General features: G+C 57.3%; 2 protein-coding genes across 2 annotated transcripts in view; one reads left to right on the top strand and one right to left on the bottom strand.

Annotated features, from left to right (window-relative positions):
- Nucleotides 1-11281, top strand: part of MROH2A (maestro heat like repeat family member 2A) — a 30058-nt gene extending 18777 nt beyond the window's left edge. Inside the window, exons 26-41 of the mRNA XM_040972428.1 lie at nucleotides 2152-2256; nucleotides 2700-2823; nucleotides 2938-3056; nucleotides 3154-3306; nucleotides 3681-3835; nucleotides 4908-5067; nucleotides 5147-5340; nucleotides 5665-5802; nucleotides 6190-6304; nucleotides 7771-7920; nucleotides 8030-8212; nucleotides 9066-9221; nucleotides 9852-9983; nucleotides 10629-10731; nucleotides 10878-10943; nucleotides 11160-11281. Coding sequence (XP_040828362.1) covers nucleotides 2152-2256; nucleotides 2700-2823; nucleotides 2938-3056; nucleotides 3154-3306; nucleotides 3681-3835; nucleotides 4908-5067; nucleotides 5147-5340; nucleotides 5665-5802; nucleotides 6190-6304; nucleotides 7771-7920; nucleotides 8030-8212; nucleotides 9066-9221; nucleotides 9852-9983; nucleotides 10629-10731; nucleotides 10878-10943; nucleotides 11160-11281 — 2175 coding nt within the window. The remainder of the gene's footprint in view (nucleotides 1-2151; nucleotides 2257-2699; nucleotides 2824-2937; nucleotides 3057-3153; nucleotides 3307-3680; nucleotides 3836-4907; nucleotides 5068-5146; nucleotides 5341-5664; nucleotides 5803-6189; nucleotides 6305-7770; nucleotides 7921-8029; nucleotides 8213-9065; nucleotides 9222-9851; nucleotides 9984-10628; nucleotides 10732-10877; nucleotides 10944-11159) is intronic.
- A 2253-nt stretch (nucleotides 11282-13534) lies between these two features.
- Nucleotides 13535-22199, bottom strand: LOC121151122 (Holliday junction recognition protein). Its single transcript, XM_040972343.1, has 8 exons — nucleotides 22077-22199; nucleotides 21831-21897; nucleotides 20793-20848; nucleotides 20016-20097; nucleotides 18379-18443; nucleotides 17771-17863; nucleotides 16765-16822; nucleotides 13535-15225 (listed from the first exon to the last, which is right to left on the bottom strand). Exons 1-8 carry the CDS (start codon nucleotides 22170-22172, stop codon nucleotides 13736-13738), a joined length of 2007 nt encoding a protein of 668 aa, XP_040828277.1. The 5' UTR covers nucleotides 22173-22199; the 3' UTR covers nucleotides 13535-13735.
- Between the last annotated feature and the right edge of the window lie 4658 nt (nucleotides 22200-26857).

Raw genomic sequence — 26857 nt, forward strand, 5'->3', positions numbered from 1 at the left:
CACACACACACACACACACACACACACACACACACCCTTTTGAATCGTGGACTATTAACTGCATTATGGCACAGCAGGTGAAGTCACTTCCCGTACTGGAGTGCCCGTTTGAGTCCCAGCTCTACTTGGATCCAGACTTGCTGCTAACGCATACTGCAAGGTGGCAGATGATGGCTCGGTGCCTGGATCCCCACCACCTGTGTGAGAGATGCATGGTGTACTGGCTTCTGGCTTCAGCTCAGCTATTTTTAGGCAATTAGGGAGTGAGCCAGCACGTGGAAGATCTCTCCCTCTCTTCCTGCCTTTCAATTAGAGGAAAAGAAATGGTTTTAAAAACAGAACATTCACTCAAAGTCAGAAAACTTAACGTTAACCCAGTGCTTAACACCTGCGACCCATATTGAACTTTCCTAGCTGCTTTCTTCGTCTCAGGAGCTGATGTATGCTGTGTGCTGCACTCCATTCTCTTCACTCCCCTCTAAGCAAAAACAGTTTCTTGGTCTTTCTTTTTCATATCCTCAGTGTTTCTCCAAGGATTTTGGCTAGTTTTACAGTTTCACTTCTTTTTAAAATTGGGTTGTTTACTTCTTATTATCTGCTAAATCTCTCATCCAAAATGCTTGCAACCAGAAACCGTTTCTGGTTTCCTTTTTTGTATTTTGGGATGTCTGCATAACTGAGATGTGTAGGGAACGACGCCCAAGTCTAGATGCAAAATCCCTTTATGTTTCATGCATCCCTGTACATATGTCCTGCAGGTGCCACACCCCTGACGGCCATGGTGTCGGGCATGTCTCACCTCAGGGCCAGATAACCCAAGTTCGCAGACTTGGGGTCTTGCAAATTGGGATGCACCATGTTTTAAATTTATGTTCCTTCAAAATACTCTTTAGCCCCTCCCCCTTGGATTTCTCTTGAGCTGTGGGTTCTGGAGATATTTCTAAAGATTGAGGGGTTTGTCCAGAGACTGTTCTGCCTTAGCTTCCCCATGGCTAAAGCCCCGTGGCTGCTGGGGGTCGCGCTGTGAGGCCCCATGGCTGCTGGGGGTCGCGCTGTGAGGCCCTGTGGCTGCTGGGGGTCGCGCTGTGAGGCTCCGTGGTCACTGGGGGTCGCGCTGTGAGGCCCCGTGGCTGCCGGGGGTCACGCTGTGAGGCCCCGTGGCTGCTGGGGGTCGCGCTGTGAGGCTCTGTGGTCACTGGGGGTCGTGCTGTGTAGCCTTCTGATCCTTTTAAATGGATTGACATAGCTCTGTGGTCCCGGTCGGATCTGTCTTGGCACATGTCCTGTACACCTCTTGGGTGGGGAGTTTCCCTAGTGTCAACCAGGTCAAGTTGGTCAAGGGAGGTCATTCTGTTATCTGCTGCTTTGCTCTACCAGGTGCTGAGAAAGCAGCCCCCCAGTCCCTACTTGTCTCTGCGGAGCTGCTTGTCAGTTTTCACTTCCTGGCCATCCTGGTTGTGCTATTGGGTCGCAGACAATGGAAGGCTGTTGAACCCTCTTGATCAACTGACCCTCAGCCATGGAGACGGGACCCATTCCTATTCAATTCCATATGCCTGGCTCTGGAACCAACTTCATGCTTTTCCATTTTTTAAAGAAGATGAGAGAGAACCTTCATCCCCTGGTTCGTTCCCCAAATGGCCACAACAGCCAGGGCTAAATGAGGCCAAACCAAGGGGCTGGACCTCCATCCAAGTCTCCCATGGGCCATCTTCTCCTGCTTTCCCAGAAGCATTAGCTTGGAGCTGGATCAGCAGCTGACCAGCTGGGAGCTGGACCAGCACTCTCCTGGGAAGCCAGGATTGCATGCTGCAGCCTAACCCACTGTGCACACCGCCAGTCCCTTGACATGAGCTTCCATATTAGAATAGGCCCCCTCCTCAGAGTCTTCGGGGTGTGGGAGCAGGGTGTGGTGTGCTCCTGGGCCTGTGTTACAGGCAGGCATCAGAAGCCAGGCCAAGCACAGCCACCAAGCTCCTTGCCCTTACAACTGGGGCTGGACAAGAAAACCAGAAACCTGGAGAATGCCGGGAAAGCCTTGAGCATCAGACAAGGAGTGGGGAGGCTGCGGAGGGTGAAGGCTGGCCGAGGTGGGCCCAGTATCTCTGACAGTACCCCCTCCCAACCCCCACATGCTCTGTGCACCTGCAGCTCCTGGAGAAGTGGATTCTGTCGGAGATAGAGTGGGAGCGGGAGAAGGCCATGCAGCTTCTCTTCCACCTGCTGCACGTCTATGAGCGAAGTGCTGGATTCTGCGTGAGTCCAGCCCAGCCTCCCTGGCTTCTCACCCTCCCCGAGGCAGCCCTGGGGAAGGGGCTGCTGTGGCTGCTGGAGAGCAGCCAGATAACGCCTCCTGCTAGAGAGGGCACACAGAGACAAGAGGCCAAGACTCAGACAAGACCTGGGTCCCTCAGTGAGTAGGCTGGGGACTAGATCAGAACCCTCAGGACTTGGCTCCAGGAGCAAGGCAGGAGCCTGCAGCAGAGCGAAGCTGACTCCAGCCATACCCTGGCAGGACCCCTGGGATCCCAGCTGATTGGTCTCCATGCAGCTGGTTCTGAGGAGGGAAGGCAGGGGGTGGCACATCCCTGCCCCAGGGCCCGAAGCTGCCAGGGTAGGGTCTGTCCTTTGTGGTCACCCTCCACGCTGTGTGTGTGAGAGGATGGAGGATGCGAGTCTTCGGTTGCCGGGCCCCTCAGATCCCCCTGAAGCCGGGGCAGTTTAGCACGTTGGTGGGACTCATCGCCCCCTGTACCTGTGATGCACATCTGAGAACTCGCATGGCCTCCATGAGAATCCTGTCCTGCCTGCTGGACCTGCATGGTACGGGGAAGGTGGGACACCAGGAGCAGAGCCTGCACAGGGCAGGAGGGCTGGATGCAGGCTGGACGGGGGAAGGGTGGGGGCAGAGGTGACCCTGCCTGGCTCCCCCCACAGCAAGCCAGACCTGCTCCTTGTGGGACACAGCCAAGGAGAGGGAGCTGGAGAAATGCAAGGAGGACCTATGGGTCAGCAACATGGACACCGTCCTCTACATGTCCTCCAGGATTGCCAAGGTGAGGTGCTGGGCCCCTTGCAAAGAGGGTGCTGAAAGGTGAGGGAGCAGGAGAGGCAGGGTGTCAGGGGTCACAGTGTTGACCACTCTACTCCCAGGTGATCTGCATGGAGTTTAGCAGCGATGAGGTGGTAGCCCTGGTGCAGAAGCTGTGCGAGAACATTGGGGCCATGGGCCTGCAGCATGACAAGGCCTCGGTCACCTGGATCGGCACCTTCCTGCAGCTGCGGGTCAAGGAGCTGGAGGACAAGGTGGGGGCCCCTGGGGCTAGGGTTGGGGTTGCACCTGATTGAGGGACCCTCACAAGGCTCTCCCACCCCTTGTGACTATCTGGCTGAGCCGCTGGCTGCTGCTGGAGAGGAGGAACAGGAAATGCTGTGGAGTGGGGAAAGGAGAGGTAGTAGGGAGGAAAGCAGGCCGAGATGGCCTGGGCCAGTGGGCAGACAGGAGACCAGGCCTGAGCCGAGCAGCTTCCTCTCCCGCTGTGTCCTGCCTCCCATGCTGAAAACACTAAGAAATGAGCAGAAGGTTGCTGCTGAGTGTTCCCTGACCCATCAGCCCCTTGGGCCAGAGCCCCAAAGGAGGCATGCCCATGATGTGGGAGCCCAGGCTGCCCCCTCCCCAGGTGGCCGAGATCCTGGGCACCATCCTGATCCACCTGCCGACGGTGGAGGAACTGGATGTGCGGCGCCTGCTCATCGAAGCTGTCCTGCTCCTGGCACACTACCACCAGGAGACCGTTCTCACGTCGCTGCTGAGGCAGCCCCTGCCCATGGAGAGGTGGGTCCCTGCAGGCTGGAGTGGGCCCATCCTGGTTGCCAAGAATGCATGGGTCTGTCCCCCAGCTCTGGGAGACCCAGCAGGCCCCTCTTTCCTGCTTGAGCTCTGCCAACAGTGCACGCAGGGTTTCCCCAGGTTTGGGGAGTGTGTTTGGGGTGTTTGGTGGGGTGGTCCACAACTCATATGGACCAGCTTGGGGGGCAGGTTGGCATGTCACAAAAACAGTGGGGGTGGTCCTTCCCAGAGGGGTCACACTATGGGTCTGAGTACAGAGCAAAGAGTTCCAAGCGCAGCCATAGGGCTGAGGCAGCATGGCTCCCATGGGCAGCCTGCTCTACAGGGGTCCCAGGGAGAGGACTGTGCGGGCTTTGTGAGCTGATGGGGGCGGCCAGCTGGCTCTGGAAGCAGGACAGGTGTGAACGCCTGCACAGTGCAGCCCTATGTGCACAGCTCAGAAGGCAGTCCAGCAGGTGTGCATGGTGATATCATCCAGGAATGGGACCGAGGCCCCTCCCTCTTGCTGCCCTCCATTCCTGTGGCTTCTCGAAGACGGTGGATGATGCTCCTGTATTTGGGTCCCACTGCCACACACGTGGGAGACCTGGATTGAATTCCAGGTTGCTAGCCTTTTGTTGTTGTTCTGGTCTGGCCTAGTCCCGGCTGCTGCAGGCCATCAGCGGAGTGACCCAGCAGGTGGGAGAGCTCTGTCTCTAAGCCTTTCACATATGAAGAAGACATGTACAGGCTTCCTGGTGCTGACCTGACACAGGGGACGTAGGAAGCTACTGGTCATGACCATGGGGTCCTCAGACAGTGGGTCTGTTGGGGACTCTGAGGTCACCTGGAAATGCAGACTTCTCAGGATCAGTTTTCCCAGAGGCAACACTGAGCCCAAACAGCAAAAGGGATTCTGAGCAGGGAACCAGAGACCCGGGTGTGCGTGACTATCAGCTTGATTCGCCTCCCTGAGATGTATCCCTGAATTCAGCATGGACTCAGGGGGCTGCAGGGGGCCAAAAGGGATGCTATCCAGAGCAGGAAACCCATGAGCCCTCGTCCTGTCTTTGGGTAGCCACCTAACAGAGGTGTGGCTGACCGTGGCCAAGAACGCGACCTTTGCCCGGACCATGCTCTACGGCCTGATGGACCGGCTGCAGTTGCAGTTCGGCCCCAAGATAAACGCCATGTCCAAAGCTGACATCTGGCGCACAGCTGCCGTGGACCCCCTGATGGTAAGTGGCATGGGACGGACCCCCAGGACTCCTCAGGGGCTCGAGCTGCACTCCTGACACCCCCAGCTGTCCCCTGCAGGCCCTGTGCACCATCCACCTCCTCATTGAGAAGATGGACAAGGACAACAAGCTGCTGGACCTGGTTCCTGACCTCGTCTACACGCTCCTGCTGCAGCTAAGCGGGAACTACCGGCCTGAAGCTGCCTCACCCGTCCTGAAGACCTGGAGGCTGATCCACCGGGGGCCCCTGCCCGAGGAGCTGACCCCACAAAGGTGTTTAGTCATGGTTGGGCAGTGAGGAGGCCAGCATGGGGTGCCAGGCTGCAGGTCTGGACTGAACATGGCCTCATGCCATCCCAGAAAATGCAGAGGGGCTCCTGAATGTTGTTCCCTCTCCCAGTGGGGGAAGAAAAGTTTCTTGAAGCTGGTCTTAGCCATGCCTCCTTCTTGTGTGTCTAATTAGGAGTCATGGCTTCAGAACTGGCAGACCCATTCTCTCCCATGCCCGTATCCTCAGCTCCATGGGGGCTGGACCTGGCTGGCCCAGCGGCTGCCTAGAGTGTGGTGACCACAGCCTGTTTTTTCACCTTCTTGCAGGATCACCATCAAGTCCATGCAGCTCTTGTTGCAGAGATTCAACAGTGAGCACCTGCTGCGGGCCCTGGAAGAGCAGGTGGTATGGACCCTACTGGAGAGCAGCGAGACCTTCCTGCAGGGAGTGAGCCTGCTGGCCAGGTACAGCCAGCCTCTGCTGGGGGTGGAGGAGGCACTGCCTGCTGGGCATCCCCTGGGCAGGGCATGGCCGCATGTCTAGTTCCTGGGCAGGCACCTGCCGCAATGACCACTGGGACCTGACTCTAGGGTGCCACCGCAGTGTGGGGCAACAGAAAGCCTTCACCACGACCTACTTGCTCCACAGCGGGTGCCAGGAGTGCCTGGAGGGGGCTGGCCCAAGGCCACCAGGACATCCACATAGGGCCAGAGCAGAGCAGTCCTCTTCTTGTCCCTTTTATAGAAGTAGAGAAGGCCTCCCATTGGCCACCCCAACCAAGCTCCTGGAGGGGAGTGGGGGAGGGAAGCCAAGTGGCAGCCACCCATAACCCTCCTGTCTCTCACCCTCAGGCTGTGCATGCGCCACCTGGAAGGCTACAGGCAGAGGCTCTCAGAGCTGGTGCTCCAGGGCATGAACTCGAAAGTCCTGAGCTGCCGAGTCAGCAGCACTGCTATCTGCGTGGAAGTGAGGCCCTGGGTGCTGGTGGGGTGTGGGTGAGTGGGTGACGTAAGGGGCCCACCCTCTGAGGGTCACCTGAGGCTGGGGAAACAGGACAGCTTCCTGTCTTGGCGTGTTCATCCACTCATTCATTCATCACATGAGCAGTTCAGGGCTGGGTGCCATGGTGGGGTGAAAGCTGAAACAGAGCCCCACACTTGGTGGGGAGAGAGTAGCAGCTGCCCCCTGGGTGACAATGTGAACACCTAGAGGGGGCCTCTGAGAGCAGGATGAGAGAAGAGGGTGCCATGCCTCGCCCGGCTGTCCCATGAACAGCTCTGACACCACTGGAGCTTTCTGAGGTCCCTAGGGAACTGGGCAGAAACTTCTGCTCCAAGAGCTGATGACTGCATGACGCTCAGGGTTTGGTGGGAGGGCCTCGGGTGGCGAACCTTTCCTGTAAAGGCCATACAGTCGATTGCTTTCATTTTTATTTGAGGGTCAGAGAGAATGAGAAGGGAAGGGGTCCTCCCATTTTCTGGTTCACTCCGCAAAGGGCCACGACAATTCTCAATTCAGGTTTCCCACCACCTGAGCCGTTCAGGGAATGCATTAGCAGGAGGCTGGGATCATGGGCTGGAGCCAGAGCAGGTGTTACGGGCCAGGCGCCTTGAGGAACACCTGCTTCAGTAAACGACTCCGGCCAGCTGGCTGCTGCAGTGGGAAGTCAGCCAGACAGCAAGCAAACCAGTGGAATGTCTGAGTCCCGCAAAGCCTTGTGGGTGGAGAGTGAGATGTGGACTTCCGCATGCCCTTTGGCTTTTTTCTCTTACCATTTAAAAGTGCAGTGGTTCTTGGCTGTGGGCCATACATAGACCCTCCAAGTCTGCCCAAGTTCACAGGCGTCTCCTGGTGTGCAGCCTCCTCTGTATAAACCTCAAACAAAGGTAGTTAAGGAAGGGACCCCCTCCGCCATTTTCACCTACTACCAAATGTGCACTAAGTCTGAGCTTTATCCCCAAGGGCATTTTGAAATCAGGTGTGAGTGCTGCACTCCTGGCTCTTGGGGCTCGGTAAAACTAAAGTCACACGGGAAGTTCCCACCTGACTGAGGTCAGACTGGGGCAGGAGGGAGGCTGTCGCATGGCCTCCCCACCTGACGGCATTTAGGGAACCACACACGGACGTGACAACGAATGGATGGGCACCAGACTGCTCTACTTCCCCAGTACCAACCTGTCTGGCTTCCCTGCCGTCTGTCCCCCGGGGGCTTCTGCTCAGATGTGGGTGGTTGTTCTGAGGTCACAAGGACACACAGATGTGTGTGTCTATCAGGGTGATGTCTCCCACACTTCCTTAGTGAATCCTCACAACAACCTCAAGTCAGGTGCAAGAACATCATCATCCCATTTCTGCATGACGACACTGAGGCGCTCGAGCCCCTCTGCACCCATCCCCCATCGGGCAGTGACTGCGCCATGCTCTCTTTGCAGTTTATGAGCGATCCGGGGCTGTACCAGGAGAAGCTGCTGAGGCCAGCGATGCTGATGCTGGAGCAGGGTGCGGGGCAGGTGGAGGATGAGGTCCTGCAGGTGCTGTCCCTACGTGCCCTGGGGAACATGGCCCTGGGGTCCCCCAGGAAGGTATGAAGCCCATCCTGGGTGTTTGGCTGGGGCACAAGGCAGGGGCTGAAGCCACACAGGACATGAGTGTGGAGTGGGCATGCAGACTAAGATGTGTGCGGTCCTGCAGGTGAAGCAGTACCGCAAGCTCCTCCTTGGGGCCTGCTTGCGCTCCTTGCGGGTGCCAGTCAGCACCTGTGTCACCGCGGAGGGTATGGAGGCCTTGACCAAGATCCTGGCTGAGCTCCGGGAAGGGGACGTGGGCTCTTCTTTCGACACCATCTCAGAGCACTGCAGACTCTTCTTCGATGATGTGAGTGCCCATGGACGAGCTCGCCTGTGGCTCAGGCAGAAGGGCCGAGGCCGGGTCCTGGGTCAGCGAGGGAGGAGGCTGAGATGGAGGCTGTAGGGCAAGGTGCTCGAGGCAGGGATGTGCCTGCAGCTGCAGCTGCATCCAGCCAGGGCCTAGCGTACTTGTGTGGTGTCATTCCCCCTCCCCCATCTTTTAACAGATTTATCAATTTAAAGGCAAAGGTACAGACAAAAAAGAGAGAGAGATGTTTTACTCTTCAAATGCTCCACGGCCAGAGATGAGCCAGGCCGAAGTTGGGACTTGAGCTGGTGCCCAAACACAGACAGAGGCTTAATCTGATGCACCACAGCATCTGCCCTTCCTCCTCCCCTTAGAATCCTACTAAGAGCAGCCTAATCACATCTCCAAAGCATGTGAATTTGGGGTTTAGATTTCTGATGTGCAAACTCTTAGGGAACATCTTTAAAATGAGGGTACCCTGTTGTCTGTTGTCCCCTAGAGAAACTGCACTGGGAAGCCAGAGTCCAGTGCCCTCCTTGGCACTGCTAGAGCAATAAGCCAATCCTGGGATCTTGCACAGCAAATCCAGCCCATTCTGAGGTCTGCAGTCAGTCTGGTTGTGTTCTGGGGCTCAAAGGTGGCTCCTTTCACATTGCTCAGGCCAGCTGGGCTTTGCTAGGAGGGGAGTGCACTCAAATCCAGCCTGACTCCTTGTCCAGGAAAGAGATGGTCTGAGGACCAGTGTGATGGCTGGGGCCCAGGTGCTGGGTGAGCTCTGCTAAGAAAACAGCTCAAGGGGTGGAGGATGGCCAGGCTGCGTGGGGGCCTGCCCAGTGTGACCACCTCGGCCCAGGAGAGCGAACTGCTGCGCTGGAAGGCCTTTGTCCTCTTCGGGAAGCTGGCGGCCATTGTGGGCCTCTCCAAGAAGCACTTTTTCAAGGGCGAAGTGAAGAAGGCCTGGGTCCCCCTCCTGCTGCACTGCCAGGACCCCTGCTCCAACACAGCGCAGGTGAGATGTGTCCCAGGGTCCATGGGCTTGGAGCTGGAGGGCACCACCCCTGGGCTAGGGAGAGGCAGGACCCCCCAGATCATGGGGGTGCGGCTGCTCTAGCCCCAGCCCCGCCCGCCTTCTGGCTTTAGATTCTGCTTCTTGCAGGCCACTTCCAGGTGTCAGGACTCAGGGTTTTGTTTGATATACCTTCACTCTCCCTTGCTACCCCTCCCAGTAGGGCAAGGAGTAGCGAGGGGGGTTGAGGGAGGAAGAAGCGGAGGGGGACAAAGAGGAAGCAGGAGGGGGCAGGAGGAAAGGGAGACAGAGGGGAGGGGGGGACAGGGAAGAGGAAGTGAGGGGATTACCTGGCCCCAGCTGGACCTTCCTCCCCAGAGCTCAGCTCCTCCACTGCTGGGGGCAGGAAGTCCTGTCTGCCTCTTTGGTCACAGCCTCTCTGGTGAACCTGGGCTGCTTGCACCCCCACATGGAGACCACTCCCTCTGGACTCAGTACCCTACTCCCTCTTTCCCTCTTCTCCCCAGACTGGGGAAGGGGTGAGCTGGATTGGTCAAGCCTTGCGGGGCACAGCTGGCCCTGCCAGGCACCTGACACTGCTCCTTCAGCCGTCCTGTGTCCCCGCCCTCGCAGGCCTGCAAGGCAACCATGTTCCAGTGCCTGCACTTCTGGGGCTGGAAGTCCCTGGAGCGGCCACCGCGGCGAGGCGAGACGAGCACAGATGACGAGCTGGCCATGTTCCAGATGACCATGTGCTCCGTGCTGGTGAGGAGGCCTGGCCAGCTCTACCTGCCCGGGACCCTGTCTGCCTCCTCCCAGCCGCAGGCTGTCAGCTCTGTGGTCAATGTCGTGAAAAGGCACTTGGATACAAATGCTTGAAGACCTTAGAATGTGTGGACCTCCATTTTTCCCTTTTTGCACCAACATAACCATCTTTTCATTCCAGTTTCCATGCCCTTTGTGATGAGCCTCGTAGTGCTGGCCAGGGCCCCTTCCTTTCTAGCCCAGCAGCCGCACTCACAAGCAGTTTTGTGGTAGTGATACATTTCTTTCAGTCCAACCTACCTAGAACTTGATCATTGCAATGTGCAACCGAGATCAAAATTCAAACTTTGCATTTTCTTGGGCCTTCAAACCCTAGTGGGTATGCCATTTTTAGGTCAGGCCCATTCTGCAAGTTCACGTGTGGCCAGGGGCTAGCAAGTTGGAACAGCACACAGATGTTCTGGACAGATCTAACAGCCATCCTCCCACCCCCATAGTGACCAGCAAGACGGCAGGGACTGAAGGCCCTGAGCCTGTGTTCTAACGTGTTGTAGGACATGGGTGGCACCCACCCTTCTCTGGGCAGACCCTTCCATCTCCTGGATCTTACTCCCCAAGTCTGTGTGTGTCGCTTGGGCTTTGCAGACTCAGAAAAAACCAGCTGTCCTCTATTGCTTCCTGCTGGAGACACTGACCTACATCAGAAACAACTTATCCAGGATCAGAATTGCTTCCTGCAACCTGGCAGGTGAGCAGGAGGTGGGAAGCAGGAGCTGGGTCTTGCCCCGTGGAGCCCACTCCTGCTGGCCTGGAGCAGGGCAACCTCCTTCAGCCTGGCTCTCAGGTGGCCCAGCCACCTCCTAGCCTAGCCTGTCTCCCTGGCTGTCACTTTAGGAATCATGATAAAGCAGATGTCTGCACAATACCTGAAGAAGCTGGACTTCCCCTCAATGCGCAGCTGTGAGTGGTATAGTCTCAGGGCCCCCCGGGGTGTGACCAGGGCACTGAAGGAGGGGTCACCAGGAAGACCCTTGCCCTCCCCCACTGGCCCGGCTGCTGGGTCCCATAGGCAGTGCCTCTGGCCTGCGAGTGGTCACTAAAGCCCTGAGGCCCTGGGAGACCGCAGTCTACAGCGGGCAAGCCCAGTCAGGCCTCATCCTTGCTTCCACCCTCCAGCGCTCCAGGAGCTGCAGCTGGACACGGACCCTGGGGTCCGCATGGCTGCCCAGGAAACGCTTAAGGTCTTGGACAGCTGCAGCCAGTATGGGGTGCTGGTTTCACCGGAAGGAAGGTCCTAACAGGTGGCTCAGTCTGGCCAGGGGTGGAAATGAAATCCTCCCAGTCATGCTTTTTTTTAGTTGTAAGGTAATTTTTTCTTTGCTTCTATTTTTCAAATAAATCTTTGCCATTTGGACTGCTGTCTGTGAGGAGGCAGTACCTAGGATATGTGTGTCCCAGCCCCAAGGAACCAAGAAGTTGTGCAGCCTCTGCCCCAAGACCCCCACAACAGGGTAGGAAAGCCGTGGCCAAGGTGGCAGAGCTGTGATGGCACAGAAGAGGTGCCACCAGCCTGGGAGCACTTTCCAGGGGATGATGTTCATACCAGGCTCACCCCTATCTACCCTTCTCCAGAGGTCTGCAGTTAGGAACAGGAGCCCGGGGGGCTGAGGGTGCGAAGGAGGAAGCAGTGCTGAGGGATAGGAGCAGGGCAGGCTTCCCTCCCAGGCCTCCAGAGCAAGCAGCCTGCTCGTCCCCACAGCAGGGCAGCAAGCCCTGCACCTGCTGACAGCAGCACCATGTGGTTGCCCACCAGCCTGCAGGTGGCAGCTCCAGGGGTGTCCAGCTATTTCATGGTGGCCCACATGGAAGCAAGCAGCCGATTTCTGCCAGGTAGAGACCGACCTCACAGATGTGGCCAGCAATGACTCGGCCATTTACCACGTGCAGCAGGGAGACGGCCAGCACGTGACTTCCGGCTCCAAGAGCAACAAGGCCGTCTGAGATGGAGTTTCTGACCATGAGTAGCATGGCTTTGCCACACCATGTGGTAGTGGGGCCAGCCCCATCACAGCTGCAGCCCACCCTTTGGGTGAGATGCTGTGACAGCCCACACAAATCTAAGGCTGTCAGGAGCGTAGCCTGTCCCTCCACAGCTACACAAGTACACAGCCTGACCCAGGTGTGCAGCTGTCATAGCTGGGGTGGGCCAGCCAGAGATGCGGCATAGCCTGCTGGGAGGGGGCCAGGCTCTCACCGAGCAGCTGGGCCCTTGGCTGCCCCCTTGCTGGTTCAGCGCCAAGGACTCAACCACACATTCCTCACACCCGACCATGCTGGCTTCCTGGCCTTGCATTCAAATCTGTAGAACTGCAACAACCCAAGTATTTGTGCCCCTTCCCCAGGCTCTGGGGTTTGGTTTAAGAACCTGAGCCGAGTCATGCATGCAGGCACCATGGGCCCTGTGTCAGCAGAGGGGGATCCCAAGTGGCTACAGCAGGGGCTGGGGCCTTCTTATTTCACAAGGAACCCAGATGTGAGCAGCAAGGTACAATGAAGCTGTGTGTCCAGGGCCTAGTCAACGTGCACACTGGTCCCCCTTCCTCTGGCCGTTTCTCTCCCCTGCTTCTCCCAGCGTGACTTCCTCCCACACACTGTTATGCTGTCACCTCATAGGAGGGACCCAAGGTTCTGAGAGGTTTACTGAGTGGAGAATCTCATCCTGTGAGACGCGACGGGGAGATGCTGCTGGAAACAGCCAAGCTGGCCTTGCGATCACCCTGGGGCTTTCCAAGCAGCAACTTTATTTGCAGTATTTCCACTCGAGGAGGGAGAGTTCTCTGAGCGAGTCAGCACCATGGAAACCTGCTCTGGGCTTGCGCGACCTTGGTGCTCATACCTGAAACCAGAGGGAAGTGCTTCAGGACACCCAGGGCAGCAACTGTGGCTCCAGATCCTCCCAGCTAAAGCCAGTTCTCTTCCAGCTGGGAAGCCAGATTCGTTCCTCGGGTGCTGGTGGTGGGCGGGAACAACGCGATTTCACATTTTACTGTCTGTCGTCACCCAGGGACCAGACAGCACACACGGCTTTGCTCTCATGGTCACCTCCATCTTGAGGTCACATCCTAAGGATGGGGCTGGGGTAGGCGGGCCTCCCTCTCACAGGACCCCAAAGGCGGCTGCCTATCTTCTAGCTGGTGGTGTGATCTCAGCTCCCCTGTGACACCCCTCCACGCTCCTTTCCTCACTCCCCTGGTTACTTGGGAAATACTTTGCTGGAGAACATGAAACTGCCAAACCCACGTGGCCACTTGTGGCTGGCCTGTGGACTGCCTTGCACCTCTACTTCTGTGACAGCAAGGAAACAGGAGCCCTGAACTAGTGGATGTCCCATCAGCTCCCATCCAGTGGCCGGGTTCCCTCCCAGTGGCGACCACCACCCCTGCCTGGGCTTAGTGTAGGGGTGCTGGGCCAGGACGGGTACAGCTCTCCCTCTGTCCCTCTCACTTCCTGAGCGTGGCCTCCCTGTGACGCCAGTGAATATTTCTTGAATATGCCAAGTTCTACAGATCAGGTTGTTGATGCTGCTCACACATACCTTCCTGACAGAAATACTGACTAGAGGAAAGAATTGGAGCAAATGCTTGGAAAACGAACCCCCAGGAATCCCCTGGAGTGTGTCCAAAAGCACTATGGAGGTCGCTGGCCTGGGAAGCCACTGTCAGCAGCCAGTGCAGAGGATCCCTCGCCCAGGTTCACAAATGCACCTTCTCGCCGGGTGGTCCTGGACTGGACACAGCCTTGGAGTTGCGGGGGTCGGCCCAGGATGCATGCAGCTGGCGGTCATGCAGCCTGCGTCGCTTCGCTGGAGTCTGATAGTCCTGCCTGGTGCTGTCAGCTGATGCCCTATCCTGCACTGTGCTCAAACCCAGCAGGCTTTGTCTGAAGCACTGAGGTGACATTGACGACTTCTGGAACCAGCAGTGCAGGGTGTCATCTGCGGGGTGCCGGGCCTGGATGTTGGCTCCATGTGCAGGTGCTGCGGCCTGCTGGGGCTTCTGGCAGTACTTCTGATGCAGTCTGTCAAAACCCTCTTTAATCTCATCATACCGGCTCCGCTGGCTGCCCAGAGACTCTGTCCTCGGTCCTGAAATGGCTCTACTGCACGCCAGTAACTTTCCAGACCAGCTGGGGCTGCTTCCTTGGCCCTGCTGCGGGTGGCTGGGACCCGACAGGAGACCAGTTCTTGTAGGTGAAGGGTAGAGGGGGCCAGTCCTGGTAGGAGAGGGGCAGAGGCTGCCCTCTGATGGGCCTTCGCCTGCTTCCAGGCATCTGCCCAGGTGCTCAAAGGCTTCCCTCAAACTTCTGCCTTTGGCTCTGCTCACAGACAGGCTCGGCTTCTGGGTCTCTGAGTGCCCGGGGCTCCAAGACCCGCCCCTGCACACATCCAGGGCCCAGAAGCCTGCAAGGCCTGGCAGGTTGCCAGGCTGCTGACGGGGACTCAGGCAGTATTCCTGGTGCAGTTTATCAAACCTGACCTCAATCTCCCTATGCTGCCCGTGGCCCTGGAGCGCCCCTGGCCTGGAGATGATCTTCACAGGGGAGATCAGCCACTGCAATGTCCTCAGCCTGTTCTCCCTGCCAGAGTCACGCACAGGGCTGGCGTCCTGGGGCGTCCCCAGGGCTTTCTTCCAGGGCGTTAACTGCAGCTCTTTCCGGTCTGAATCCAATGTCTTACGTGGGGGCTTGTTTTCTTCTTCAAGAAGAGCTTCTTTCAGCTCGGAACCCGTCGTTCGGTGAGAAACGTCTAGGAAATTCCCGCACTCTGTCAGCACTCCTGCCCTGGCGCTGGGCTCAGGAGAAGGCACGGGTGGGCGTGTGGCTTCCCTGTGGGAGGGCCTGCTGACCTTGCAGTATGTCCTATTCAGTCTGCTTTTGTGCCTCTGCCGCCTCCTGCAGCTCCAGGCGCGCAGGATAGAGGTCCTGGTGGAGATGACCCCTGCAGGCCTTGTGCTCAGCAGCTGGCTCATGGAGTGTAGCATTCCTGCGTACAGGTCACTGATGGTCACGTCGCACATGTCCTTGGTGGCCCAGCCCTGGTTGCTGCAGGAGCTGTTCCCGTCTGTCCCCACAAGGTAGAGGCTGGCATCTTTGGGGACCACGGTTGTGTCTGCTGAGCCAGGACAGGAGGGGCCCCATTCCTGGGGAGACGAAGCTGGCTTCGCTGGGCCAACATCACCATTTCCTAGGAGAGAAACAGTCACCACAGCCCTGTGCAGACTGCGTAGAGCTCAAGGCCACGCCCAGCCAACGGGGATGGAACCGAGTACCCCTCCCACCTTCCTCGCGCAGCCCGCCTGTCCTGTCACCTGCCCCAGTTAGACAGGGACGTGAGTCAAAAATCTGATACAGATACACTTCCTCCAATAGCTGTGACTTTTGCAGGTGGTAAAACGCGTAATACAGAGAAAAACGAACCAGGGATCAAGCTGATCCCACACACAATGCCCAAGGGACCGGAAGGACACAGCTCTGGCTGCTCCTTGGAGGGCTGCTGCCAGGGGACTGGACGCTTGCTGAGAAGGCAGAGAAGGGCGACAGAGAGGGGAGAGCACTCAGAGACTGCTGAGTGAAGGTCAGAGGACACAGATGCCAGCCTGATGGGCTTGCCCAGGCCCCAACTGGGACCACTGGAGCTCTGAACTGAATGCTGGCAACAAAACACATCAGGGATCCTTACTGATTTTGGCAAAGCAAAAACCCAAACCAAAACCCCAAGCACGGGGTCAGTGCTGTGGTATAACACGTAAAGCTGCCGCCAGCAGTGCCAGCATCCCACATGAATGCTGCTTCAAGTCCCAGCTGCTCCACTTGATCTAGCTCCCTGCTCGTGGCCTGGGAAAGCAATGGAGAATGCCCCAAGTTCTTGGGCCCCTGTACCCACGTGGGAGACCTGGAAGAAGCTTCTGGCTCCTTGAGGGGGCCTGACCTTGCCCTGGTTGTTGCGGAGTGAACCAGCAGATGAAGGATCTCACTTCCTCTGCCACTCCATGTTTAAACACATTTGAAAAAAACAAAACAAAAACCAGCCCTGGTGTTTTGGGCAAGCTCTGGAGGGAAGTCCTGTAAGCAAAGCAAAGGTCCCCCAGTGGACACCTAGTGAAAAGGCTCTCCCACAGGGAGAAACTGGGCAGATCCACCTTAACTCCACCGTGAGAACCAACATTCACCAAAGGTGGGACGTGCTGGCACGAGTGGGTTTGCCAGCAGTGCTCCAGAGGAACCCAACCCCAGACCCCAATCATGCACATCCAGGCGCTAAATGCCCTGCAAACGGCCGGCCTGGAGCACCCCAGGGGCCTGGGCTTGGAACGCGGACGGCCGAGGGGCTGCTTCGGGCACAGGTTAACAACCAAACACAGGGATGCCCCCACTGCACCTGTACAAGCCCCCGGAAAGGTCACAGTGGGCAGGACCGGCCCACTGGGGAAGGCCGTGCAGGACCAACAGGTATACAAGAAGGCACCTGGGCTCAGGAGACTCACAGCAAATGCTCAAATGAACAGACACACAGCTCACATGCACGTGTGCACAGCTGCCAGCAAGACAGGCAGCTCACTGCGCCTCCTGCACGCGCTGCTTGTTACACACTGGATGGTTCCTGCCCCTGACATGGAAGCCAACGCCACTCCCAGGCATGTCAGCACAGCAGGCCCGGACAAAGAGCCACTGCACAGCAGCCAGAACTGCTGGGGGAAAAACCAGCTCTTCAGTGTGTACTCACCAGGGGCAGGCGTGGCCAGGGTCCAGCAGGGGTCCTGTCCGTCCCTCCGCGCTGCTCTCTGCAATCAAAGCCAGGGGTCATGAGAGCTGCCCAGTGTGGAGGCCCTGGGCTCATGGAGCCAGGCCCTCCCTACTTGGCAAGGTGCCGCTTCCAAGGTCAAGGGTGAGGAGCTGCCCGTTATGGAGGCCCTGGGCGAATGAAACAGGTCCTTCCTGCTGGGCCAGGTGCCACCTCCAAGGTCAGGGATGGTGAGCAGATGGGCCTGGAGCAGTAGTGGTCAGAGAAGCCCAGCAAGGCCTGTGCACATGGCCTCCAGGTGCCCTCTCTGCTGGTCACTACTCTGTCCCTTTCATGGGAGGGCTGGTGGCCTCTTCTCCCACCACTCCTGGACCTCGTGACAGATGGTTAATGGGCAGGGACCCCATGGCTCTGCCCCTCACTGCAGTCCTGTGGGCAGAACCACACAGCCACCCAGCGGTCATCACTTTCGCCTAGGGGTGGAGAAAGGCACCACTGGGACACACAGCGTCACCATGGTCTTGGGCCAGCAGCACAGCAGGGCCAATGCCATGCCATGCCATGCCCCTCGCCCTGGCCAGGAAGTGGACGCTCTTGTAGGAGGCACTGCCTGTTTCGCACCAGGTGCCCTTTGTTTTGTGAAGGACATTGAGGGGAGTCAGCAAATTAGAGAGGAACTGGGGAGCTCCTGAATTCTCATCTTCAGATGCAGGCAGAGCCCCTCGAGAGCAGCGCCAAGGAATGGCTCCCCTCAAGCCTCCCAGCTCTGATGGCTAATCATGCAGCTCCCAGCCCCCTGCCCAAGGGTTGGCCCCCACCGCCATGCACACATCCCGAGGGCTCCCATCTCTGACAGCTCCGTGGCGTTACCCCGAGGGACCCGGGGCTCACCTGGTACCTCAGCAGGGCAATGCTGTGCCTGTGTGCTCCTGATTTGGGGACACTACACGGTTGTCCTAAGTTTACAAGCTTACCACACTTAGATTACCTCAAAGAACTCTGCGTCCTGCAGCAGTATATCCACCTGGGTCAAATATTTCCATCTCAGTTCGGTTTCCAAGGGCCCTTGAGACACAACAGGCTGAGTGGGAGAGAAGGTGGAGCGGTGAGGGCTGCTTGCCTGAGAATGAGGTTCCGCAAGGAAGCTCGTGGTCCCTGTGAGCCGTCAGGCACGTGTGCAGACACACGAACAGCACTACCATTCACTGTGTCGGCTCCCCAGGCACGTGACCTTGCCAATGACACGGATCCGGAAGGCTGACCTGGAAACTCCTGCTCAGTTAAGCCTGGGCAGGAAGGACTCAGAACCCAGCAGTCAAGCCTGGGTGCTCAGGCCAGGTGGGAGGGCGAGGAAGGGACAGTTGGATCTGCAGGGTGAAGGGCATCGTGCAAGCCAGCCTGGCAGATGTGGCACTGCTGCCAAGTGCCACAGCAAGGAGGCAGCAGTCACTGCAGACATGGAGGGCCAAATGAGCCTGCGGGACTTCCACGAAGGGGCGGGAATGCTGCTAGACACGCAGCCTCTGCCAGCTGAGTGTGTGTGCCAAGAACCCTCAGGCCCGACTATGCCAGCCCAACCCCAGAGACAGTTCTCACCCTTGCAGCCCAGCTGGCCGCAGCCTTCCGGTCCGGAGACGCGTCGACATCACTGCCCTCTGGATCTAAAAGAAGGAAGCAAAGTGATGTCACGGCTGCTGGGGAAGCTGGTCTGCTCCTCCCGTGTGGATCTGGCATTGCCTTGCGGGCATCCCGTGTGAACCTTTCCTGAGTGACCCCTGGATGAGGACAGGGCCATGTCCTGCTGAGACCCCGTGGGGAAAGCAGCTGTGCACCACCCCAGCTCCCGGAGGGCCCTGCCAGCCCAGCACACCCAGCAGGACACAGTGCTGGCTGGCAGTGGGCACCCTGTGGGCGTGTAGGTCCCTTGCAGCCAGGAAGGTCAAGGACTGGAACTTGACTTTACATAATTTTCCATCAAATTCAAGTCAACGCTGACTACTGGACAGTGTGGCTCGTGGATAATTATTTCCAACCACTGAGCAGCTCAGGGGCCTGACGGACGTATAGAGCTGAAATGTGGATGTACACCAGTAACTGCAGAGGCCCATGCGGGCTTCTCTGTGCTGAAACAGCACCAGTGCCCCCCTGGGAACCCAACCCCCGGATGGGCTGGCGCAGGCAAGGTGCCACAGGACTGCACAGAGGCTTCAGTCTGCAGCAGGCAGTGGTGAAGGACTGGCACACACTGGCACACACCGATGGGCCCAAGGGGCGACCACAAGTGCAGAGCCCTGATCCAGCATGGCCTCTGCAGATGGTGCATCTGGTCAGTCAGTCCAGATGAGAGGGAATGTCAGAGAGGGGGGCCAGGACCCCAGGAGAGACGGACTGGGGAAGGGCATCCCAAGGGCCCAGTGGGGACAAGAACCTGCAAAGTCCCTGGGGCAAAGTCGGGCTCTGCAGATACTCCAAATGCCACTGTGGTGCACGGGGGGATGTGGCTAGCCAAAGCCACCAAAGTAAAAAGTGGGGCACAGCCTACCAACAGATCCAGCAACAGGGTTCCAGGAACTCTACCTACAGCTAGGCCTCAGCAATGGAGACTGAAACCAAAGTGAGGCCAGGAAGAATGCAGGCGAGGAAAGAACAGAGGTGGTCAGGAACGGAGGTGACCAGGAGGGGAGCTGCAGGTTCATGTGAGCTCTGGTGGTGGGCACCCAGAGGGGTGAGAGAGCAGGATGGAGCAGAGGGCGCTGCTGGGCTCCAGAGGGCGCAGGGCGGGGAGGACCCCAAGCAACAGGAGCAGAACCAGGCCTGCTGCAGAAGCCAGGGCTCTCACACCACCCGCAGGGCAAAGTGGGCTCTCCTACTAAGCCCTTTTTTAAGTGGGGTGTGTGCCTACTGATCCACAGATATTTGAGAGGCACATTTATGCCAAGTACCACAGATGTGACCTCGCAAGGCAGGGTTCCCTACCTGCCAGGAGCCCGGAAGGGCAGAATGGGGCACTAGGATGCTTAGTTCCTAAAAATGCACCCTGGAAACAAACAGAAACCTTAACAGTGAGGAATCAAGCCTCTGAATAGCGGTGACACACAGGCAAGGCCTTCTGAGCCTGCTGCCAGCCCCAGTGACACTCTCGGGTCCCAGGCCTCCCGAGTTTGCTGCCAGCTCCGGTGACACTCTCGGGTCCCAGGCCTCCCGAGCTTGCTGCCAGCTCCAGTGACACTCACCAGCTTGCAGACCTCCTGTGCTGTCGACGGAGAGCTCATGACCTTGGGCCGTGGCTGGCGGGGAGCTGCTGCTCCTCTTGGCCTGTTTCATAGGGCAGGACAGGGTGAGCTGGCAGGGGTAACTGCACACCCACACTCCCTACCCCGCCATGACACCGAGACAAAGCGCCTTGTAAGGTCCCTCTCCTTGTGTGCCGTCTGCTTTATGAAAGGCCCCAGGACTTCCAGGTAATTCTAAGCACTATTTTAAAACATCTGCTTACTTTATGTTTATTACAAAGCATAGCCACTTGTTGGCTCCTCCCCAGATGCCCACAGCAGCAAGGACTGGCCCCAAATGAAGACAGAGCCTAGACTTGAGCCAGGCCCTCCGGTGTGGGATGTAGGCCATCCAAGGGCAGCTTCCTGCCGGCCCAGACGCCCACCAGGACAAGGCTGCGGAAGTCCCTACCCGCAGGCAGGGTCAGTGCACAGCACGCTCTGGACTTTGGACCTGGTTACAAATTGCTGCTGTGCTCAGAGGCCTTGGGTGTTTCTGTTCTCCATGACGACGTGGCGCCAGTGACAGCTGTTAGGACACAGGAGACAGCCCAAGAGGGCTAGCAGGGGTCGGAGGGCCTCGTGGCAGGAGGCAGGGCCTGCAGGGCCCATGCCACGGGGAGTGAAAGATCTCTCTCCCTTTCAGTCTGTGACACAGGCCCCAGCAAGGCCAGAGCGAGGAAGCGGGCACCTGTGCCACGGCCCACCCCCTCACCCCCACGGCGAGGCCTCTGATACCTGGGCGGGCACGTCACTTCTTTCTTTCACCAGCCTTCCGCCCCATATCCTCAGTCCTTGAGAAGAGACAAAATGAGCAGGTGAGTAACCCAGAACGCTGACGCTGCGCCACCAGGGCTCCTGTGGGCCCGGCAGTCCATCTCCCCAGCCGAAGGCATGCTTGCTTTAAAAATCCAGATTAAATAAGTTTGTTAGCGAGACTCTCTCAGACCACGTCACTGACAACGAAACACCCTAGGCCAGGTGCGGCACTGCCAGCAGGGGCTGGACTGAGCCAAATCGGGGCTTTGCAACTCTGGCCGAGGGACCCACGGCAAGCTGCTTCTCAGCTCTGTGCCGAGAGCACGTCAGACACCGATGACTGCCTGTCTCACCGTAGGCATGCAGGGCCCGGGGAAGCCAGTGCAGCACTACAGCTGTGCGGCTGCCTGCCAAAGCAGCAGTGTGGTGGGGACTCCAACCAGAAACTCACGGGATGACGGGCTCGGCTGGCCCTGTCTTGTGAGCGCCAGGGACCCAGTGAGGAGCATCTGGCAGCGGACACAGGACAGCCCTGAATGTGTGTGCCTGCACCACCACTCTCAGCATGAGCGTCCAGGGCTGGGGCCAGCACAGCAGCAGCCAGGACGCCACATGAGAGGCCCAGAAGCTCTTCTTTCCAGCTTTCTGCAGACACCCCACGCTGGGCACGCTGGAGGCAGCCCACGCTGGTCCCCAGGACTCCTGGCTCGGCCCTGACTGTCGCAGGAAATCCAGTATTAAGGGCTGTCCGAGAGAGGACGCGGCCTCATCTACAGGGACTCAGCCGGGGTCCAGCACTCCCCACTCAGGGCCAGCACCACGAGACGCCTGCCCACAGGGACACGGCACAGCTGCCTCAGCGTCCACCCCCAGGAGACGCCACCCGCACGTGACCTAACCCTGTGCGAGATACAGCTTCTGGGCTCCTACTCGCAGGGGTAAGGACGGCTCTAACCCTACACGTCTCCATCCTGGTCTCCCTCTACTGTGAATATTCAGAAGTCGGGGGACCCCTACCCTGGGGCGTCTCGTAGGTCAGTGTGGCCATCTCCACCAGCGGGTCGTTCTCGAAGGGCTGGTTGTACTGTGGGGAGAAAGCGGGGACCCGTCAGGGCTCAGGGTCGGGATGGGGGCTAACCCACGCCTGTGGCCTCCAGGGCCCGGGCCCCGGCACCCCAGCCTTGCCAGGGGCTCCCCATTTGAGCCCCACCTTCCCCGTCCTCAGGAAGCCCCAGTCCCGCCCGGCCACCGTGCCCGCCGCACCTTCTCTACCAGCTGCCGCATGCGGCTCTGGAAGCGGCGGCGGTTTTCGCCCAGCTCCCGCAGCAGCGCGTCCTCGTCCATGAGTCTGAGCGCCATGTCGTGCACAGAGAACAGGGACCACCCGGCCGCACGGCCCGCGCGCCGCTCAAACGTCAAATCCCGCCCCGCTCGCTCGCCGCTAGGACTTCTGTTGGCTGGCCCAGGGACGCCGGGCTCCGATTGGGCCTTTCAAACAGGCTACGGCGTATTTTTTTCTCTCGGCCAATCCGAAGTCTAGATTCTGGCTCCACCCACAGGCACGCGCTGAGCGGAAGCGAGGGCGTTGCCCTGGCAACAGCCGGGGATCCCGCGGCGCTCCGGCACTAGTGGATAGGTCTCGCGAGAACTCCGCGAAAAGGAAATTATTTCTGCCTAGAGCTGCCACCTGAAGGTTCCCGCCTGGCTGGCTGGCTTGGTCTCGCACGCGGGTGCAGGGTCCCAAGAACTTGGGCCGTCCTCCGCTGCTTTCCCAGGCCACAAGCAGGGAGCTGATGGGAAGTGGAGCATCCAGGACGCGAACTGGCGCCTATGCGGTATGCTGGCACTGCAAAGAGAGGGTTAGCCTGTAAACCACCGCACCGACCCCAGATAAACACATATTTAAAAATGAAACAAAAGCCCAGGGACTCGCATTGTGACATAGGGGTCTAAACTGTTCAAATACATTTTTTTAAAAATTGATGGCAGTAAGGGCCAAGTGTTACGGCTGAATGGCTGAATCCTCACCTTGCACGCGTGGGGATCCCTATGGGTCCCAGCTGCTCCACTTCCCATCCTGCTTGTGGCCTGGGAAAGCAGCCTTGGGGCCCTGCACCCACACGGGAGTCTGGATCCAGGAAGCTGCTGGCTTCAGATGAGCTCAGCTGTGGCCGTTGCTGCTGGGGATGAACCAAGGGATGGAGGAGTTTCTGTCTCTCCTTCCATCTCTGATTCTACCTTCCTAATAAAAATAAATAAATCTTAAACAAACGAACAAGCAAAAATCAGTCCCATGGGACCCAACAACAAGGTGACCCTTAGCAAATTGGAAACAGTCCTCTGTCTTTTGGGCACTTTCTCTAACAACCGTCCTAGTATCATTTATCACAACTGACCGCTCCTCCGGCTTGTTCCCGCTCCCTGCAAGCCGACACCTGTCTGGCTGACTTCAGCAGCAACCCTAGGACCCCGCCTTTGGGCGTGTGGGGGGCTTCAGGAGGAAGATTGGTCAGTCTCAAGTTCTAGTCTTGGACTGAAGGCCAGAACTGCTGTGGCCAGCCCCCTGCTGCTTGCTGCCCGCCTGCGGTGTCCTCCCTGCTCACAGCATGCCCGGCACCACCCTACTGCGTGTGCCTTTCCAATCTCAGGCTCTCTGCAAGCCGACAGCAACTGTGACCTCCTCAGTGTTTCCAAAAGACGGTATCGTGCTTGCACAGAACTCCCTGGGCCAGCATCCGTCATGTCAGATACACAAGTTCCCTTGTCATGTTGCATGGGGCAACAATGTCCACCTAGCACGGAAGATTCTGGGTCACACAGGTTCACTTAAGATGCCTCTGTGAGGGCCTGGCTGCCTGGCACCAGCGGAAGCCGTGGCTGCTGGGATCTGGGCATCGAAGGCTCTAGCTGTGAAGCAGACAGCGGGACGAGCTTCTCGGAGTGGCCGTGCTGCACTTGGGCTCTGGCCCCTGATCAAGGTTCCTGATGTGATGCTGACAGCGGCACCGGAGTGTTCGGCATCAACAATGTGTGCTTGTCCTGTTTCATTTGGAGTCAAGGTTGGTGCCACCTGCTGGGGATTTGAGAAGATTCTCCTTGCAGCTCGTCACATCTTTGTTTATTTATTTTTTTCCCTTTTTTTTTTAATTGTTATTAACATTGTATTATATGATACAGTTTTATAGGCACTGGGGATTCCCCCCACTAAATCTGCATGGTAGGGAACCCAGACCTGCTCTCTAAGCGCCTTGCCCATCTCTTCTCATGCGACTAACAGGTGGACATGGTAGGTCAGTCCTCCTCTAGAGGCACGTGTTGCTGAGCAGGACACTTCAGGCTCTCAGGGGATCTGCAGCTGGCAGAGATGAGGATGGGGCTCAGTATCTCCTGGGGCTGCACCTGTACAGCGCCTTCTGCTGGCCAGGCAGGAATGCACAGCCCACATCAGGCTAGTCCCAGCTGGAGAGTTCTTGGGGTTTTCCTGTGGCAGCCCTCATGCACTGTAATTGAATCTAGCTTCAAATAAGACATGAAGGCTGCATGAAGTTGCCATGTCAGGACCTCCACGTTGGAAAGGTGTGGCAATGGCGCCCCCTTCTGTGTTGGAAGTAGCATCGCATTGACTTGGAAACTGGCCCAAGAAAGAACCTGAGATGCTATACCAACCACAAGCACTGGGCCCTGTCCCGTGGCTGCCAACAGGACGGCTCAGGCTGATGCCAGCGAGGAAGCAGTGTCAACCAAGGCTCACAAAATTGCTTTACTCTTTGAGTGCGGAGGGGCTGGCAAGGGTTTAGCAGTGGTATCTTCGGTGAAGCAGTTTCTAGTGCCCGATACTGGGGCAGAGTAGTGATGGAAAATGCCTGTGCTCCATTAATAATAATATTTTAAAAGAACTATCATTTTGGGCCAAGTGTAGTGGCTAAAGTCCTTGCCTTGCACATGCCAGAATCTCATATGGGCACAGGTTCTAATCTTGGCAGGCCCGCTTCCCATCCACCTCCCTTCCTGTAGCTTAGGAAAGTAGTCAAGGATGGCCCAAAGCCTTGGGACCCTGCACCTGCATGGGAGACCTGGAAAAGGCTCCTGGCTCCTGGCTTCAGATCGGTACAGTTCTGGCCAATGCGGCCGCTTGGGGAGTGAATCATTGGATGGAAGGTCTTCCTCTCTGTCTCTCCTCCTCTCTGTAATCTGACTTACCAATAAAAATAAGAACTATCATTATTAGCTTATAAGGTGAAAATTTGTAGTATAAAAGGAGATTCTAAACATGTACTATATACCTGCTTTTTAAGATTTGTTTATTTACGTTAGAGTTACAGCGAGAAGGAAACAGAGAAGTATCTTCCGTGCACTGGTTCACTCCCCGAATGGCTGCAATGCTCGGAGCTGACCAGTCCAAACCCAGGAGATCAGAATTTCTTGTGGATCTCCCATGAAGGCGCAGGGGCCCAAAGATTTGGGCCATCCTCCACTTCCCTCCCATCTGTAAGCAGGGAGCTGGATGGAAGTGGAGCAGCTGGGACTTGAACCAGCCCCTGAGTGGGATGCCCACATTGTAGGTGACAGCTTTACTGGCTAAGCTAATGTCGGCCCTGCAGGAAAGGCTTGGATGTAGTGCTTTTTTTTTTAAGACTTATTTATTTTTTTCTTAAAGATTTATTTTTATTATTTTTTATTGGAAAGGCGGATATACAGAGAGGAGAGACAGAGAGGAAGATCTTCCATCCGATGATTCACTCCCCAAGTGAGCGCAACGGCCAATGCTATGCCGATCTGAAGTCAGGAGCCTCTTCCGGGTCTCCCACGCGGGTGCGGGTTCCCAAAGCTTTGGGCCGTCCTTGACTGCTTTCCCGGGCCACAGGCAGGGAGCTGGAAGGGAAGCAGGGCTGCCGGGATTAGAACCGGCGCCCATATGGGATCCCGGGCGTGCTAGGCGAGGACCTTAACCACTTGCGCCACCGCGCCGGGCCCAAGACTTATTTATTTTTATTGCAAATTCAAATATACAGAGAGGAGGAGAGACAGAGAGGAAGATCTTTCATCCAATAATTCACTCCCCAAGTGATCACAATGGCCAGAGCTAAGCCAATCCAAAGCCAGGAGCCAGGAACTCCCACGCAGGTGCAGGGTCCCAAGGCCTTGGGCCGTCCTCAACTGCTTTCCCAGGCTACAAGCAGGGAGCTAGATGGGAAGCAGGGTTGCTGGGGTTAGAACCAGTACCCATATGGGATCCTGGTGTGCTCAAGGCGAGGACCCTCGCTGCTAGGCTACCACGCCGGGCCCCGTGTACTGCTTCTAGATGTGTGGAAAGTTGCTGTGTGGCACAGAGGAGGGTGTTCTGTGGGTGTTTTCTGGCTAGCTGGAGTCTGTAACGGTGAGTGCTGTAGACCATGTCCTTACGCTGAGGGCTGTGTTACACGGCAAATCAACATCAGAGAGAGTATCCACTCTGATGTATATCATTGCAACATGTCTCCAGATGTAGGGATTAAAAGGATTGGGTTCAGGCCTGGTGTGGCGGCCTAGTGGCTAAAGTCCACACTTGAATGTTCCGGGATCCCATATGGGCACCGGTTCTGGTCCCGGTGGCCCCGCTTCCCATCCAGCTCCCTGTTTCTGGCCTAGGAAAGCAGTCGGGGACAGCCCAAAGCCTTGGGATCCTGCACCCACGTGGGAGACCTGGAAGAAGGTCCTGGCTCCTAGCTTCAGATTGGCTCAACTCTGGCTGTTGTGGTCGCTTGGGGAGTGAAGCATTGGGTGGAAGATCTTCCTTTCTGTCTCTCCTCCTCTCTGTATATCTGACTTTGCAATAAAATTAAATAAATCTTAAAAAAAAAGATTTGGTTCAATATTTGATTCTGCTCTAAAAAGATATTTAACTGACAACAAAGTAAACATTGAAATGTTAAGAAGCTCAGTTATATTTGAAAGCTAACTAGGTCTTTCTTAATTATTCAAATAGTGAGTCGGTCTCATTAAAGTGAAGGGAAACACTATTATCTGAACATGGTCCTTATCACTTTCTTGGTAAGAAATAGATC

Source organism: Ochotona curzoniae, unplaced genomic scaffold (assembly GCF_017591425.1).
Source record: "Ochotona curzoniae isolate NIBS_2020 unplaced genomic scaffold, NIBS_Ocur_1.0 contig_2294, whole genome shotgun sequence".
In the NCBI taxonomy this organism is placed as follows: Eukaryota; Metazoa; Chordata; class Mammalia; order Lagomorpha; family Ochotonidae; genus Ochotona; species Ochotona curzoniae.